A 16,039-nucleotide genomic window follows, 5' to 3' on the forward strand; every position below is an offset into this window, starting at 1 on the left:
TAATAGAAGTAAACAGGTAAAACTCAGGAATTTATTCAATGACCTTCTTTATTGATCTTCAATCTAAGGTTACAGACTCAAAACTTCCCTGCGCACTCAGCTGTAGGTTCCGCGCACTCAGCTGCAGACATTATTCTAGCCCGCTATGCACTGAATTGCAAAGCGTTTTCCACTTCTAAGACTTTCTTCTCCACGCTATTTCTCTAAGACTTCATCTTTTCCTCCCCACAGATGTATTTCCTTAGAATTTCTAAGACACACCTATTTATAAATTTTTACATAAACAAGGGTTAAAAACCCCTTTGTGACTCCTAACCACCTACAAGCTCCACATCCACAAATTGCGGAGACTTTCCATTTTTTTACAAGATTTACATCAAAACGTGGGTTTTTAACCCCAAAATTGACCCAGGGGACCCCATCCCAGCAAAATATGAAAGACATAGAGAGATAAAGTTGAAGAGAGAGAGGGATTGACAAGGGAGTGATGGAAAGAGATTGAGGAGGAGAGGAGAGTAGGAGGGGGCAGAGAAGGAGAGTGGGAGGAAGATAGTGATAAAGTTGGGGGGTGGAGAGAGTCATGGTGGGCGAGAGACAGAGGGAGGTGGGAGAAAAAGGGAGAGAGAGGACTTGAGAGAGAGAAAGAGAGAGGGAGGGATATAGACATAGATATGAAGGGGGGAAAGAGAATGAAGAATAAATACATGCATAGAGACGAATATGGATATTATATAGTATAATTTATTATTGAACTTTACTAACCATTGAGGAAGAGGAAGTAAGAATTTTATAAAAAGTAAAAGAAGTTGTATCTAGAAAGCCATGAATTTTTTGGTTACTAGAATATATGCATTGATTTTAGTGTAGTTGTTGATTCCTAATCCTATTTGATTGGTTGCACTAGATGCATTGATTTCAGTGTAGTTATTGATTTCTAATCTTATTTGATGGTTAGCACTAAATGCATTGATTTCAGCATAGATGCTTATTTTTAATCATATTTGATTGCTTGCACTAGATGCATTGATTTCATTGTACTCCTTGACTTCTAATCCTATTTGATTTCTTACACTAAATACATTGATTTGAATGAACATGTCGATTTCCAATTTCATGCAACTAGATGTATGTTGTACATTAATTTCAAGGTAATTAGATTAATAATGTGCATTGATTTCAGTGTAAGCACAAAATAATTCTTGATGACTTGCATTGATTTTTGTATTATAGTAATTCAACCATAAATAAAACCCTTAAATTTTCATCTTAAATAAAATGTTAACTTACCTGAAATGTTTGCTTTTTGAAAATATAAATTATTTTTGATTGATTGCATTCTTATTATTCCCGTTTTCCATAATTCAACATTGTTACATTTTGCATGAAAACAAGGTAATATAAAACAAATACTATTGAAACTTAATTGGAGTTTAGCACTCCATAAGTCACAATGATTGACTTTGGAGAAAGCTACTATTAATATTTGAGAGCAAGATAAACAAGTTACGGCATTTGCTACAATAACTTGAGTTAAATATTTGGATGGTCTGAAATTCAACTACCCTTTTCATATGATGAATATGAAAAGATTGTAAAACTAGTAGGTGTGACAGTAAAAATTGTGGAAGAAAATAGTTTGAGATTGATCACAACGAAGACTATTTGTAACTGACTAGATTCTTATTATTCACATTTTTTATGATTCAACACTGTTACATTATTCACATTTTTTATCATTCAACACTGTTACATTGTTACTTTACATTCATAATTTTTATTTCATCATTCAAGTTATTAATAATCTTTATCTTCTCATCAAACCCAGGTAACTAAGAAAATTTAAAATTGAAATGACCAAATTAATATTATACATATTTAGCATATTTAGAATGAATGAAATAATTAGATGTTCAACAAATTTAATGTAACCGCACAAGACTAAACAAAGCCTAGATCCATATTAACCGTTGATCGATAAGCGTCAAGAGGGATAAAATCTCTCGAGGTGCAAACCTTTCCTCAAGTTTTGCACTCAAAAAAGTGGTTTGCACCTTGAGATATTTGATCGCTCTCATTGATTGATATATCCAAGGCTAAGATGGATCTAGGCTATTATTAATGTTGATATGACTATGGTGTTTGAAATTTTTTATGAACATTCATGGAAGGAAAATTATTTAATTTATTAGAATAATAAAATTATATAGTATATTTTGTGTTTTTTTTCACAAACGACATTTAACTTTGCTGTGAAATTCTTAAAAGTATTTGATATAATTCCTAATTATTTAGTCATAAGGGTTAGCTCAAGATTTCATGAGCTATATGTAACATCTTTCCCATGAAATTGGAGAGATCATGGGTTCAATTGTCTTGAAGGGATCAACATTTGTAATCAATACAAATGATTTACTTCCTCTACTTAAAGGATTTTCTATTACTAACAATTTAGCAAGAAATTATGTGAAAATGAAATTAAATAGGAAACATTAAATGCATCTAGAGATCACAAGGCCACTTCATTGTCAAGCCCCACTTCTGTGTCAACCCTATTTGATTCCATATTTAAGGCTTACAGTGTAGTTGTGGTGTAGAATATAAAATTATAAAATATTCTGGACAGGCCGGAAAATGTCCGGTTCCGGCCACCGGAAATCTCTCTGCCCTCTGCCACCATCCTCTAGCTGAGCCGCCCTTTTTCTCTGCCACCCTCCCCTGACAGTCTTGACATTCTCTGCCATTCCCTGAGAAAAAAAATAGCCTGACATCCCCTGAGCGTTCAGGGACGAGCTGGAATTCATGCGGCCGAGTTTAGAGCGCCTGACATCCCCTCATCGAGCTGGAATTCATGCCCCCAAGTATTATGGCCAGTACCACTGAAGCATCGTCTATAGACCTAAAGATCTGAACATTCCAGGTCTCCGGACCTTCAAAATTTGTTCCAGGCGGCAATAGGCCCGGTAAATCCTCAAGATTTAGGAGCAGTGTGGGATCGGCCTGTTTTGTCCAGCGCTGAGTAAAATTGGTGACCACATCGTAAGCAGCAGGGCCCTGGATCTTAGAATGGGCATCATGCCATGGCTCCCTAGGGCCTCCGTGCCGAAGATCCGCTCCCTTATAATTGATCTGATGAAAATCATCCCTGTAAACAGTATCCAGAGTCCTAAACAATGGATGGATCTCGTTATCATACCTTCCATCGCAGAGATCGATTCCTCCAACGAAGCTCATGACCTCGCGATTCTCAGAGCCATGGACACGGGTATCCAAGCACACAGTCTTCTGGTGATGGGTAAACTCTGCAAAAATCTCCGCGGTTTGGAATGCACTCATCGAACGATCTGCGTATCTGGGACATTGAAAGCAGTAGACATTGGTGCCCTTGAAATATTCAGATGTCTCATCACAGTGGGTTTGCATGAGTCCCTGGTAACTGAGAAGCTCCATGGCCGTTATATCCTCCCAGATAAGGACCAGAACTCTTACTCCCTGATCCACTTTCTTCTTCAAAAGTTCACCCAATGTCACAGTTTCTGCACTAGGGATCATCCTTTCCTTGTCCCTCACAAGCGTAATCTTGGTATTTACAGACCATCCAGCAATGTATATAAATTGCTCGGCTCCATCAATGTACTGGTACACTTCCTCCCACAGTCTCGGGGGCCTGTATAAGGCGCGCTCCTCGCCATGACCCAGCTCGATCCTGGGACGATAATTTTCTGATAAGTGAGAATTTTGATACAGATTGACTCTGCATCCTTTCCTCTGCTTGAAATACACATGCTGGACTCCTGGGAAGTTTCGATCTCGAATCTTGGAACCCCAGTATGGATCTTCTGAGACTTGTTTGAACTGGAGGCGGGCATGGATCTGAGATTTCTTCAGCTGTTCGGAAAAGTCTTCATTATATAAGTCATACCAGCCCTCAATGACCTTGCTGCTGAGGATTTCTGAGATTGGGATCTTGGCTCTTCCAACCACTTGTGCAGAGATTTCCAATCCCTTCTTAACACTGATAACCAGAGAAGGCGATGTGTAGGCGCAGAGTATGTGAAAAGTTTCGTTCCAAATTGGGTTTGTAGGTTCACGGGACAGAACTTTGGTTCTTGCAATTCTAGCAATACCAATATCTATGGTGGCATATAATCCAATGTTCTCATCTAGATGGAGAAGCTCCTTAACTTCCTCCCCCACCTGCTCAACAAAAAATCATTATTCCTACTTCAAAATTTTTACAAAATGATATGCATTCTTAAACAAAAGACCAAACCTGGGCTTCAGCAAGGTCCTCACAATCATTAGTCCTACTTCAAAATTTTTACAAAACGATATGCATTCTTAAACAAAAGACCAAACCTGGGCTTCAGCAAGGTCCTCACAATCATTAGTCCTACTTCAAAATTTTTACAAAATGATATGCATTATTAAACAAAAGATCAAACCTGGGCTTCAGCAAGGTCCTCACCTTGTAGAGAAACAAGAATCAATAAACCAAAACCAGGATCTTGGAAAATTCTCCACCTTGTTTCTCAACAAGATGTACTACTGTTCAGTAAACATCAAATACAAGATCCATAATCAAAGGTGGTTGACGTCATTACCTTTCTCAGCAACCTGGGTAAGCCTCCATGACTGAGGTGCCTAGCTTCAAATATAGTGGCAGTAAGTGTACCATGAACTACTTGGGATGCCATTGGAGACCTGTATTAGAAATCTGTAAATCACAAAAGTAATGCAATCCACTGACTATGGAGATGTTTCAAGCTACACAAATTTATAAGAGTACAGGGAATTTGAAGACCAACAGGTTTTTAGACCACTGTTCATTGGAACATGTTTTTCTTGAAAATTACATGGAGGTTACTGCAGCTGTTCACAGACCTAAAGTGAAAACAAGTTTAGGTTCTTACTAATGAAATCCTAAATTCCACATATCACAATCTCTCTCATGATGAAAGAAAGTAAAATTTAGAATTATCTTTACCCCTAGAGACGAAATCCCTAGTAAAATCCCCCAATATTTATCAAGTATTTTTCTAGAGCTATCCAGACAAATTATTTCTATGATTTTCTCACAGTTATGTTATGACCATGACTAGAAGTTGATTAATGTATTCTAGGGTTCCTATCTTATGTTTCTCCCATCAAAAGATCTTCTGCAATATTCCAATTTAATCAGTATCTTTCAAATGCTATAAATTACCAACTGGAAGATTTCGATATGTTTATATATTTTAGATATCAGTCAGCGTTGGTTCACTTGTTCATCTACTTTCAGGAGGAAACGTTTCACAATATTAATATCAGAAAGCAGGATTCAAATGGAGGAGCATTTTCAGTGATTTTCTGGACCTCTCTTCTCAGAAAGTATGCTTGACAATTTACATTTGTAGATTATGTTAATTAGTTCTTCTCTATTGCATATGGAATAATTCATGACCTCAATCCACCTCCTAGAATACTTCGAGAGGTTAGAAGATGGATACAACTGAAGTATAATATAAGGATGGGCGACTGGTATTTGTACAAGGATTTAATTGAAATTAGAGTATATGGGTGCGAGCCAGCTCCTTATATGCTCCCAACTTTCCTTCCTCTCAGAATATTTTCACCAGAGTATATCAGATAGAATTTGAACATTGATCAAATTCACTTTTTACCTAGAAATACCCAGTTCTATTTAAATTGAAAGTTGAAGTGGGCCCTTTTCAGGTAACTGATAGAGTGGCAACATAGGAAGTTGAAAAAATGTTATAGGAAATGAGCTTGTCTCTAAGAGAAGTTTGGAAATAGGAACTCAGGGAAACATTTCCAATCTAAGGGTTGAACAAGCATAATATGCATATCAACATGTAGCAAAAACATTAATTGAAATATATGCTAACAAATATGTTTGGGAAGAGAAAAAATTAATGGATATTATAGGCGAGGGAGGGGATTTCAAATTAACTGAACCTAGAACCTTGGATACATAACCACCCAAAGAGAAAGAGCTGAAAAGGAGTAGCCAAGATAGTCATAGCGAACTTTAGAATCATAGGTACAATTCAAAATAATGAAAAGGCAGAGCGTGGAAGAACAAGGATAGAGACATGGATAATCAACAATTGAAGCAACTTATAATGAAATTGAAACACTCAGTGAAACAAATACAACAAGCAAGCTTTCTTTCAACATGAAGTCTTTTCCCTTGGCTGTCACCGAGGTCCCTTCATCCTCTGCAACTCTAGCTCCAAAAAATGATTTATTTTCCAAATTCATGGAAATCAAAAGTAAGAATGTAGAGCTTAAAAAGATTGCTTTCAATGAGTTATGAAAACAAGGTCCTTCTACAAGCACTAGATTATTAACAACAATGGATTTTGGAAAGAAGCAACTACAACTGGCAGTTTTAGAGCTGAAGACACAAAATGTTAAAACTCCTTATGACTACAAAGCAAGTAGGCTCACTGTTAACTTGGAACAGATACATCCAATGGACTAGATGGACCTTCCTAGGCAAACAGGTGAAATGTTGTGCCATTCTTATAACAACTCAGTGGCTACTGTGGAAAAATTGGAGAAATCTTTGAAGAAAATCACTAATCAGTTGAGACAGGAGAAGACATCCACTGAAGCTAAGGAAAATAGAAAGCATGATTATTAAATTGGAACCTGACCCAAACAATATCAATGCCATCCAATCCCTCATGGATGTAAGGGATACTGCTATAAATGTCCTTAGGAGAAAATTGAACATGTTCAAACAAAGGAGTTAGATTCTATCACTAAGGAAAAAGAGATATTCTTCTCATTGATGATTGAGCAGAATAAACAATTGTATCAACTAGAAAAACAAGTAGAACAATTGCTGAAAGAAAGAGCTAGTCAAACTATCTCTGATACTCCTATTGAAACACAACAGTTAGAAACTGAAAAGTTGACTAAGGTAATGTAATCACTCAAACCAAATGATCAATACATTGATAATTTGAAGAAAGAATTAAAGGATAAATAAACCTCTCTTAATATTGCATCTAAAGAGAAGAACGCATTTTCAGATCATATTGAATGGTTTAAAAAGCAATTAGTAGGTGCTCCGTCTCTAGTTGATGCAAGAAAAAGTTTATGGGATGACATTATTTCTTATGTTTCAAGGTAATTAGGGAAGAGGAAAAATTATTCCACTTAAATACAATAGTTGCACAACAAATCCATGAAGAATTAAGACACAAGCCAACCTTAGGCAACAAGATTGTAAAATTTTTAAATTCTAGAGGCAAGGAGCAATTAAGGGTAGTAGGCATCAGAGATAGAACTGGTTTAATTATAAAGATTAAGAAAGTCCAAAAAGAAAAATAATTTTCATAAGAATGTATAAGAAAAATGCAGAGAAGTTCAAAGTGATTTGGATCATTTTCACACCAAATTTAACATCTTGAGAGAATTAGGACTACCTACATCCTGGACAACACCAAATAAATTGATTTCCCGGTAGGCCCACTAAAAAATATTGATTGAATGAAAAGGGGATCACAGTAAATTTGTAAATTTGAAAGAGGAGATAGATGGTAAAACACTCATCAGTAAGTTAATGAATGATTTCTACATCCATTGCTAGATCAAATACCTGTTTCCAGTTTCTCTTACTTACAAGAAATGCTCAGATTTGGATGTAGCGTATAGGAAGATGACATCTTTCAGTTATCCAGTTGGTGAAAATTGCGACAAATAGTTGCAATCCTTCCTAAAATTTATTAACTACAACAGAAAATTCCAAATAAAGAAACATAACCGGAGCTTTTGATTTAATTTGTAACAAACTATTTATTTTCTATTGGTTAATTCTATTTTTATAATTTTTCATAACAAATTGTTGTTATGGAAACTTTCAAATTTTAAGAAGCAAATCGAGAGAGGGGTTGGATTTTGTAATCAGAAAATACTTTCATATATATTTTTTGTAGGCCTCAATTTTGAGATTTAATCAAAGGTTTCACATACTGGTTCATGGCAGTGTGTGTTTATCTGTGAGTAGTTTTCTGTCATTCTTTTCTATTCTTCAGTACAAAGCAGGATTGTCTAGAATTATTAGAGAGGAAAGATTGAGGATAAATCTCCCTTATTTCCATGATAGAGTTATGATATTTATGAGTATTTGATTTCTACTATTTGCTAATTTCATTCCTCAAAGTATTTGAATTACTGTCTATGATTCTGGTTATTCATAAATTCGTTTTGTTAAACCTTTTGGGAGTATTGCAATAACGTTTTCTACATGTATTGTATTAGTAAAGTTTATTCAAGTTGAGTAAATTATTTATTCAGTACAATCTTAGTATCTTATTTCAATTCTCTTAAGCTAAGAGATCTGCCATAATCAAAGGCCTTCCCTTTTGATTAAGCTTAAAAACAAGGTTCCAAATTTTATTGAATCTAAAGGCCACCACCTCCTTTATAAAACAAAATTCCCATATTTTTTTTCCTTGGCATAATTTTTTATCCAAAATCTGTTTGCAATGACTAGAAACAACAGAAGGTACCCAAGCCCTCAATTGATGATATTCACGACACATTGGAGGGAGTGAAACTAATCAAAAGAATCTACTTGAAGTCCATTTATCACTAGATACCTCTTGATCCACAAGATGTGTGGAATACATCATTCAAAATAATTTTTTTCCTTACCAAAGTAGAGTTAGTTTTCATGTATCAATACCATATGACAGAATGTTCACAGACCTAAAGTGTTCAAGAAAAAGATGTTCCAATGAACAGTGGTCTAAAAACCTGTTGGTCTTCAAATTCCCTGTACTCTTATAAATTTGTGTAGCTTGAAACATCTCCATAGTCAGTGGATTGCATTACTTTTGTGATTTACATATTTCTAATACAGGTCTCCAATGGCATCCCAAGTAGTTCATGGTACACTTACTGCCACTATATTTGAAGCTAGGCACCTCAGTCATGGAGGCTTACCCAGGTTGCTAAGAAAGGTAATGACGTCAACCACCTTTGATTATGGATCTTGTATTTGATGTTTACTGAACAGTAGTACATCTTGTTGAGAAACAAGGTGGAGAATTTTCCAAGATCATGGTTTTGGTTTATTGATTCTTGTTTCTCTACAAGGTGAGGACCTTGCTGAAGCCCAGGTTTGATCTTTTGTTTAAGAATGCATATCATTTTGTAAAAATTTTGAAGTAGGACTAATGATTGTGAGGACCTTGCTGAAGCCCAGGTTTGGTCTTTTGTTTAAGAATTCATATCGTTTTGTAAAAATTTTGAAGTAGGACTAATGATTGTGAGGACCTTGCTGAAGCCCAGGTTTGGTCTTTTGTTTAAGAATGCATATCATTTTGTAAAAATTTTGAAGTAGGACTAATGATTTTTTGTTGAGCAGGTGGGGGAGGAAGTTAAGGAGCTTCTCCATCTAGATGAGCACATTGGATTATATTCCACCATAGATATTGGTATTGCTAGAATTGCAAGAACCAAAGTTCTGTCCCGTGAACCTACAAACCCAATTTGGAACGAAACTTTTCACATACTCTGCGCCTACACATCGCCTTCTCTGGTTATCAGCGTTAAGAAGGGATTGGAAATCTCTGCACAAGTGGTTGGAAGAGCCAAGATCCCAATCTCAGAAATCCTCAGCGGCAAGGTCATCGAGGGCTGGTATGACTTATATAATGAAGACTTTTCCGAACAGCTGAAGAAATCTCAGATCCATGCCCGCCTCCAGTTCAAACAAGTCTCAGAAGATCCATACTGGGGTTCCGGGATTCGAGATCGAAACTTCCCAGGAGTCCAGCATGTGTATTTCAAGCAGAGGAAAGGATGCAGAGTCAATCTGTATCAGAATTCTCACTTATCAGAAAATTATCGTCCCAGGATCGAGCTAGGTCATGGCGAGGAGCGCGCCTTATACAGGCCTCCGAGACTGTGGGAGGAAGTGTACCAGTACATTGATGGAGCCAAGCAATTTATATACATTGTTGGATGGTCTGTAAATACCAAGATTACGCTTGCGAGGGACAAGGAAAGGATGATCCCTGGTGCAGAAACTGTGACATTGGGTGAACTTATGAAGAAGAAAGCAGATCAGGGAGTAAGAGTTCTGGTCCTTATCTGGGAGGATATAACGGCCATGGAGCTTCTCAGTTACCAAGGACTCATGCAAACCCACTGTGACGAGACATTTGAATATTTCAAGGGCACCAACGTCTACTGCTTTCAATGTCCCAGATACGCAGATCGTTCGATGAGTGCATTCCAAACCGCGGAGATTTTTGCAGAGTTTACCCATCACCAGAAGACTGTGTGCTTGGATGCCCGCGTCCATGGCTCTGAGAATCGCGAGGTCGTGAGCTTCGTTGGAGGAATCGATCTCCGCGATGGAAGGTATGATAACGAGATCCATCCATTGTTTAGGACTCTGGATACTGTTTACAGGGATGATTTTCATCAGATCAATTACAAGGGAGCAGATCTTCGGCACGGAGGCCCTAGGGAGCCATGGCATGATGCCCATTCTAAGATCCAGGGCCCTGCTGCTTACGATGTGGTCACCAATTTTACTCAGCGCTGGACAAAACAGGCCGATCCCACACTGCTCCTAAATCTTGAGGATTTACCGGGCCTATTGCCGCCTGGAACAAATTTTGAAGGTCTGGAGACCTGGAATGTTCAGATCTTTAGGTCTATAGACGATGCTTCAGTGGTACCGGCCATAATACTCGGGGGCATGAATTCCAGCTCGATGAGGGGATGTCAGGCACTCTAAACTCGGCGGCATGAATTCCAGCTCGTCCCTGACCGCTCAGGGGATGTCAGGCTATTTTTTTGTCAGGGAATGGCAGTGAATGGCAGAGAATGTCAGGACTGTCAGGGGAGGGTGGCGGAGAAAGAGGGCGGCTCAGCTAGAGGATGGTGGCAGAAGGCAGAGAGATTTCCGGTGGCCGGTGAATAACTACATTTTTTTAAGCCAATAGAGAGAGATTTTGGCTATAGAGAGAGATTTTGAGTGTTAGTAGCCACCATTAATTGCATTCTATTTTATGTAAGAAACACCATGTTTGATGATGTTCATCCTGGTTTAGTAGCTGGACTGTGCGGCGCCTTTATTTCCATAATCCTCACCAAAATTCTTCATGGCATCTCTGTTTTCTATAAACGTCAACAACTTGTGGAGTCTATGCAGGTTTTGGATAACAGATTGCGGCCTGTACTAAGGCAAATGGCGAAATATGATGCAGATATTCCGTGGACTAAAGAACTCGATGACGCTAACTCCATAACTGTATCATGGTATAATGTTTTTAACCTTTTAAAGCTAAATGAAATAATCAATTCCCCCACTTCAGGCATCCATACTACAATGAAAGTGGCTCAGTTGGTGGCAGCGGAGGCAGCATTGCACGCAGCGGAGTCAACAGTTCACAAAGAGAAGAAATGGGTTTCGGTGCAGCGGGACGGATGATGGGACTGGGAGTGGGTCGATGTCTTGCCTCCGCGCTCACCCACACCCACGTCGCTCCCGGACTACCTGCCCGCCCCACCTATTGGTGAGAGAGAGCTGTCAGAGTTCGAGTGGAAATGGGTTGCGGTGCCACGATCGGGAAAGTGGGAATGGCAGTGGACCCGTGTCCTACGCCGAACCGGGATGAGTGTGGGTGCCAGTCACACTGCCTTTGACACAGAGATGAGAAGGGATGGAGATCAGCCAGTGGCGGCTCGGCCGGAGCGGATGTATCTCCCCGCGGGGGCTCAGCCGAGGCGGATGTATTCTCCCGCGCCGGCTCCGCCGGAGCGGATGTATTCTGCCGCGCTGGCTCCGCCGGTGCGGATGTATTCTCCCGCGCCGGTTCCGCCGGTGCGGATGTATTCTCCGGCGGGGCATCATGGTCGTGGGAAGGAGAAAAAGCAAGAAAAGTCCAGAAAAGGGGAAAAGAATAGGGATAAAGAAGAGAAGGAAAATAAAAGGAACGAAATGGAAAAAGGGGACAGTAAGGACTAGGAGGGGAAAAGAATTAAAGAAGAAGCAAAGACGAAGGAAGAGGAACCATATAAGCGAAAGTCATCACAGGAAAACAAGAAAGAAAGGTGTCAGGAAGAGGAGATGTCGCACCATCAGCACCACCGAGAGGAGGAAGAAGCCCGTACGGAGGAGAACGAAGAGCAGATGGCGCCCTATGAAAAGAAGTGTAAGAATCTCCTCTCATCTTCGGAGGACCCTCTGCATACAATCTCATCCTCTCATCAGGAGGAAATGCATCCATAGGGTCTTCCTGCTCTTAGTTTATCTCATTCTCAGTCTCGGAGGAGCAGGAGGAGGAGGGGCGGCGGCATTGGAGAATATGGGCATGGGAATGAAGCGGATGCTTCAGCCCATCCACATTTCCCTTAGTTGGAACACACAGTTGACATAACGCCGTTTGATATGAGTCGAGTCATTTGGATAACACTTCATTTACGTCTGGTTACGTTACAATCCAGGGTTCGATAGATTTGGTATTTTTATGGTTGTTTTAATTTTCTATTTTTCTGAATCCAATCGAATCGGTAGAAACCATGTGATACAGTTCCACATGGGAATCTACAGGGTAGATTCCCATCTGGAACTGTATCACATGGTTGTTCCACATGGGAATCTACAGGGTAGATTCCCATCTGGAACTGTATCACATGGTTGTGGAACTGTATCACATGGTTTCTACCGATTCGATTGGATTCAGAAAAATAGAAAATTAAAACAACCATAAAAATACCAAATCTATTGAACCCTGGATTGTAACGTAACCAGACGTAAATGAAGCGTTATCTAAATGACTCGACTCATATCAAACGACGTTATGTCAACTGTGTGTTTCAACTAAGGGAAATGTGGATGGGCGGAAGCATCCGCTTCATTCCCATGCCCATATTCTCCAATGCCGCCGCCCCTCCTCCTCCTGCTCCTCCGAGACTAAGAATGAGATAAACTAAGAGGAGGAAGACCCTGTGGATGCATTTCCTCCTGATGAGAGGATGAGATTGTATGCAGAGGGTCCTCCGAAGATGAGAGGAGATTCTTACACTTCTTTTCATAGGGCGCCATCTGCTCTTCATTCTCCTCCGTACGGGCTTCTTCCTCCTCTCAGTGGTGCTGATGGTGCGGCATCTCCTCTTCCTGACACCTTTCTTTCTTGTTTTCCTGTGATGACTTTCACTTATATGGTTCCTCTTCCTTCGTCTTTGCTTCTTCTTTAATTTTTTTCCCCTCCTGGTCCTTACTGTCCCCTTTTTCCATTTCGTTCTTTTTATTTTCCTTCTCTTCTTTATCCCTATTCTTTTCCCCTTTTCTGGACTTTTCTTGCTTTTTCTCCTTCCCACGACCATGTTGCCCCGCGGGAGAATACATCCACTCCGACGGATCCGGCGCGGGAGAATACATCTGCCCCGGCTGAGCCCCCGCGGGGAGATACATCCGCTACGGCCGAGCCGCCGCTGGCTGATCTCCATCCCTTCTCATCTCTGTGTCAAAGGCAGTGTGACTGGCACCCACACTCATCCCGGTTCGGCGCAGGACACGCGTCCACTGCCATTCCCACTTTCCCGATCGTGGCACCGCAACCCATTTCCACTCCAACTCTGACAGCTCTCTCTCACCACTAGGTGGGGCGGGCGGGTAGTCCGGGAGCGACGTGGGTGTGGGCGGGCGCGGAGGCGAGACATTGACCCACTCCCAGTCCCATCATCCGTCCCGCTGCACCGAAACCCATTTCTTCTCTTTGTGAACTGCTGACTCCGCTGCGTGCAATGTTGCCTCCGCTGCCACCAACTGAGCCACTTTCATTGTAGTATGGATGCCTGAAGTGGGGGAATTGATTATTTCATTTAGCTTTAGAAGGTTAAAAACATTATACCATGATACAGTTATGGAGTTAGCGTCATCGAGTTACCTGCATAGACTCCACAAGTTGTTGACGTTTACAGAAAACAGAGATGCCATGAAGAATTTTGTTGAGGATTATGGAAATAAAGGCGCCGCACAGTCCAGCTACTAAACCAGGATGAGCATCATCAAACATGGTGTTTCTTACATAAAATAGAATGCAATTAGTGGTGGCTACTAACACTCAAAATCTCTCTCTATAGCTAGAATCTCTCTCTATTCGTGGATCTGTATCTCCCATCAGTCCATCATTCATCATTTTATGTCCTTATGCGGTGTGATTGCCAGTATTCAATAATTCTTTTATAACTTTTAGGATCAATATGGAGTAATGCAAAGACAATTTATCAATAAATTGAAATCAAATCATATATTAAAAAAATATATAATATAAATAAATGTAATGCAGATTAATCATTTAGTCTTGGGCCTTAAACTTGTTTTCTCATTTCTGAATTCTTAATAATTTTAAAACATATTCCAGAGTCAAAAATAAATTCACTTACAAGTTTTTTTTCATTACATTAAACTAAACTAAACTATACTATATTATACTATACTATACTATATAGATTCACCATTTAGTTAATTGTATTATACTTTTTTACCATGTTATAAATTTACATGTAATTCTAAAAATTAATAAAAACCATATCAAATTTGTAAAACACTCACAGGGATGTATAATGGTTTGGCAAAGTATTCCAAATTGTGAGCATATATCGCGTTTCCACTACCCTTTTATACTGCCACATATGAACGTAAAAATGTTCGAAGTATTTGATCTCCAGCGGTCAGAAATGAACGCGACGACTTTCACTTTCTCTGTGCTGCCAGGCCCCTTCTTTCGAAAGCTTCGACGGATTCGTGCTCAAAATGAAGGACGACTTTCACTGTTCAGGAGGCAAACACTCTGTTGTGGCACTCTTCCAGTAGGTATGTCGATAGTGTGTTTTGATGCAAACGGTTAACATTTTGCTTAAAAATTATCAAAATTGGTCCATAAAATGTTAATTAGATCAACATTATATTGATTTTTAAATATTGAAGAAATAACTTAAAATATTTTTTTGGGTTTAGAAACCCTTGTTTTTTATTCGGGTAAGTGATAGAATTTTATGGGCAAATTATTCGTCGTAACGTGATTCGATGCAAATGGTTAACATTTTGCTTAAAAATTATCAAAGTTGATACATAAAATGTTAATTAGATCAACATTATATTGATTTTTAAATATTGAAGAAATGATTTATTATATTTTTTTGGTTTAGAAATATTTTATAATTCAATATGTAGTGTTCATAAATAAACCTAAACATTGAAATTCCACTCAAAATGAGAGGGTTATAGTGTCAAGATGAATAAATTTAACTAAAAAATGTATAATTAAAAATAATTTGTTCTTAAATATAAAAATATGAAATATGTTATAACATATAAATAATAGCTATAAATTATTAGCAATTGCCTCTAAAGGTGCAAAGGTACATAAAAGGAATAGAATATTTGGAAAGATTATCTTGCCATGAACATAGTCAATTGTTGAATACATGTGTATAAGGTCTATCAAAACTCTCTAATGGAAGGACCACAAGGCGAGCCCACTACTCACGACCTATGCATGAGCACAAAGCGTCGACAGACCTTGCCTCAGGTGTGTCACACCTAGTCATCTGTACTTTCTTCATCACATGGTAATTCCTACCTCGAATTTTTGTATTGTTTTGGAGTTTACTCATGCATTATTAAGAAGACCTTTGACTTGGCTTGGAAATGGATTTTTTCCATCTCCCTTCCTTCAATATTTTCCTCTACCTTTAACAAAAACTCAACAAGTGCTGAGAACAACCATCAACATAGTACTCCACAACTTAACAGTCAAATAGATCATTTTTTAAGTGACAATACTCGAAAGACAAAATTGAAGCTAAATCCTAGAAAAATGCATGACCTCTTTTCACTTCTTAACTCATTTATTACATCTAAAATTGAAACCAAAAGAAGAAGAAGCACTGTCGTCTTGCTTTAGAACCTATGGCAATGGAAGTCCTAGGAATAATTAAGGATCTCAAGTGTATTTCTTCTGAAAATTATGAGTACAAGAAAAAATTAATGTATTGATCA

At 38.7% G+C, this 16,039-nt stretch overlaps 2 protein-coding genes across 2 annotated transcripts; one reads left to right on the forward strand and one right to left on the reverse strand.

Annotated features, from left to right (window-relative positions):
• Window positions 1-2,603: 2,603 nt before the first annotated feature.
• LOC149186661 (phospholipase D alpha 1-like) lies at window positions 2,604-4,762 on the reverse strand. Its single transcript, XM_089409416.1, has 3 exons — window positions 4,602-4,762; window positions 2,875-4,194; window positions 2,604-2,744 (listed from the first exon to the last, which is right to left on the reverse strand). The coding sequence occupies exons 1-3, from the start codon at window positions 4,692-4,694 to the stop codon at window positions 2,604-2,606; spliced, it is 1,554 nt and encodes a 517-aa protein (XP_089265542.1). The 5' UTR covers window positions 4,695-4,762.
• Window positions 4,763-8,882: 4,120 nt separating this feature from the next.
• Window positions 8,883-10,951, forward strand: LOC149186662 (phospholipase D alpha 1-like). The gene is made up of 3 exons (XM_089409417.1): window positions 8,883-8,975; window positions 9,383-10,702; window positions 10,787-10,951. Exons 1-3 carry the CDS (start codon window positions 8,883-8,885, stop codon window positions 10,949-10,951), a joined length of 1,578 nt encoding a protein of 525 aa, XP_089265543.1.
• Window positions 10,952-16,039: the final 5,088 nt, after the last annotated feature.

This window comes from Pinus tabuliformis, chromosome 3_1, assembly GCF_031772625.1.
Source record: "Pinus tabuliformis cultivar Carrire ecotype Pingquan chromosome 3_1, CPIR1, whole genome shotgun sequence".
Lineage (NCBI taxonomy): Eukaryota > Viridiplantae > Streptophyta > Pinopsida > Pinales > Pinaceae > Pinus > Pinus tabuliformis.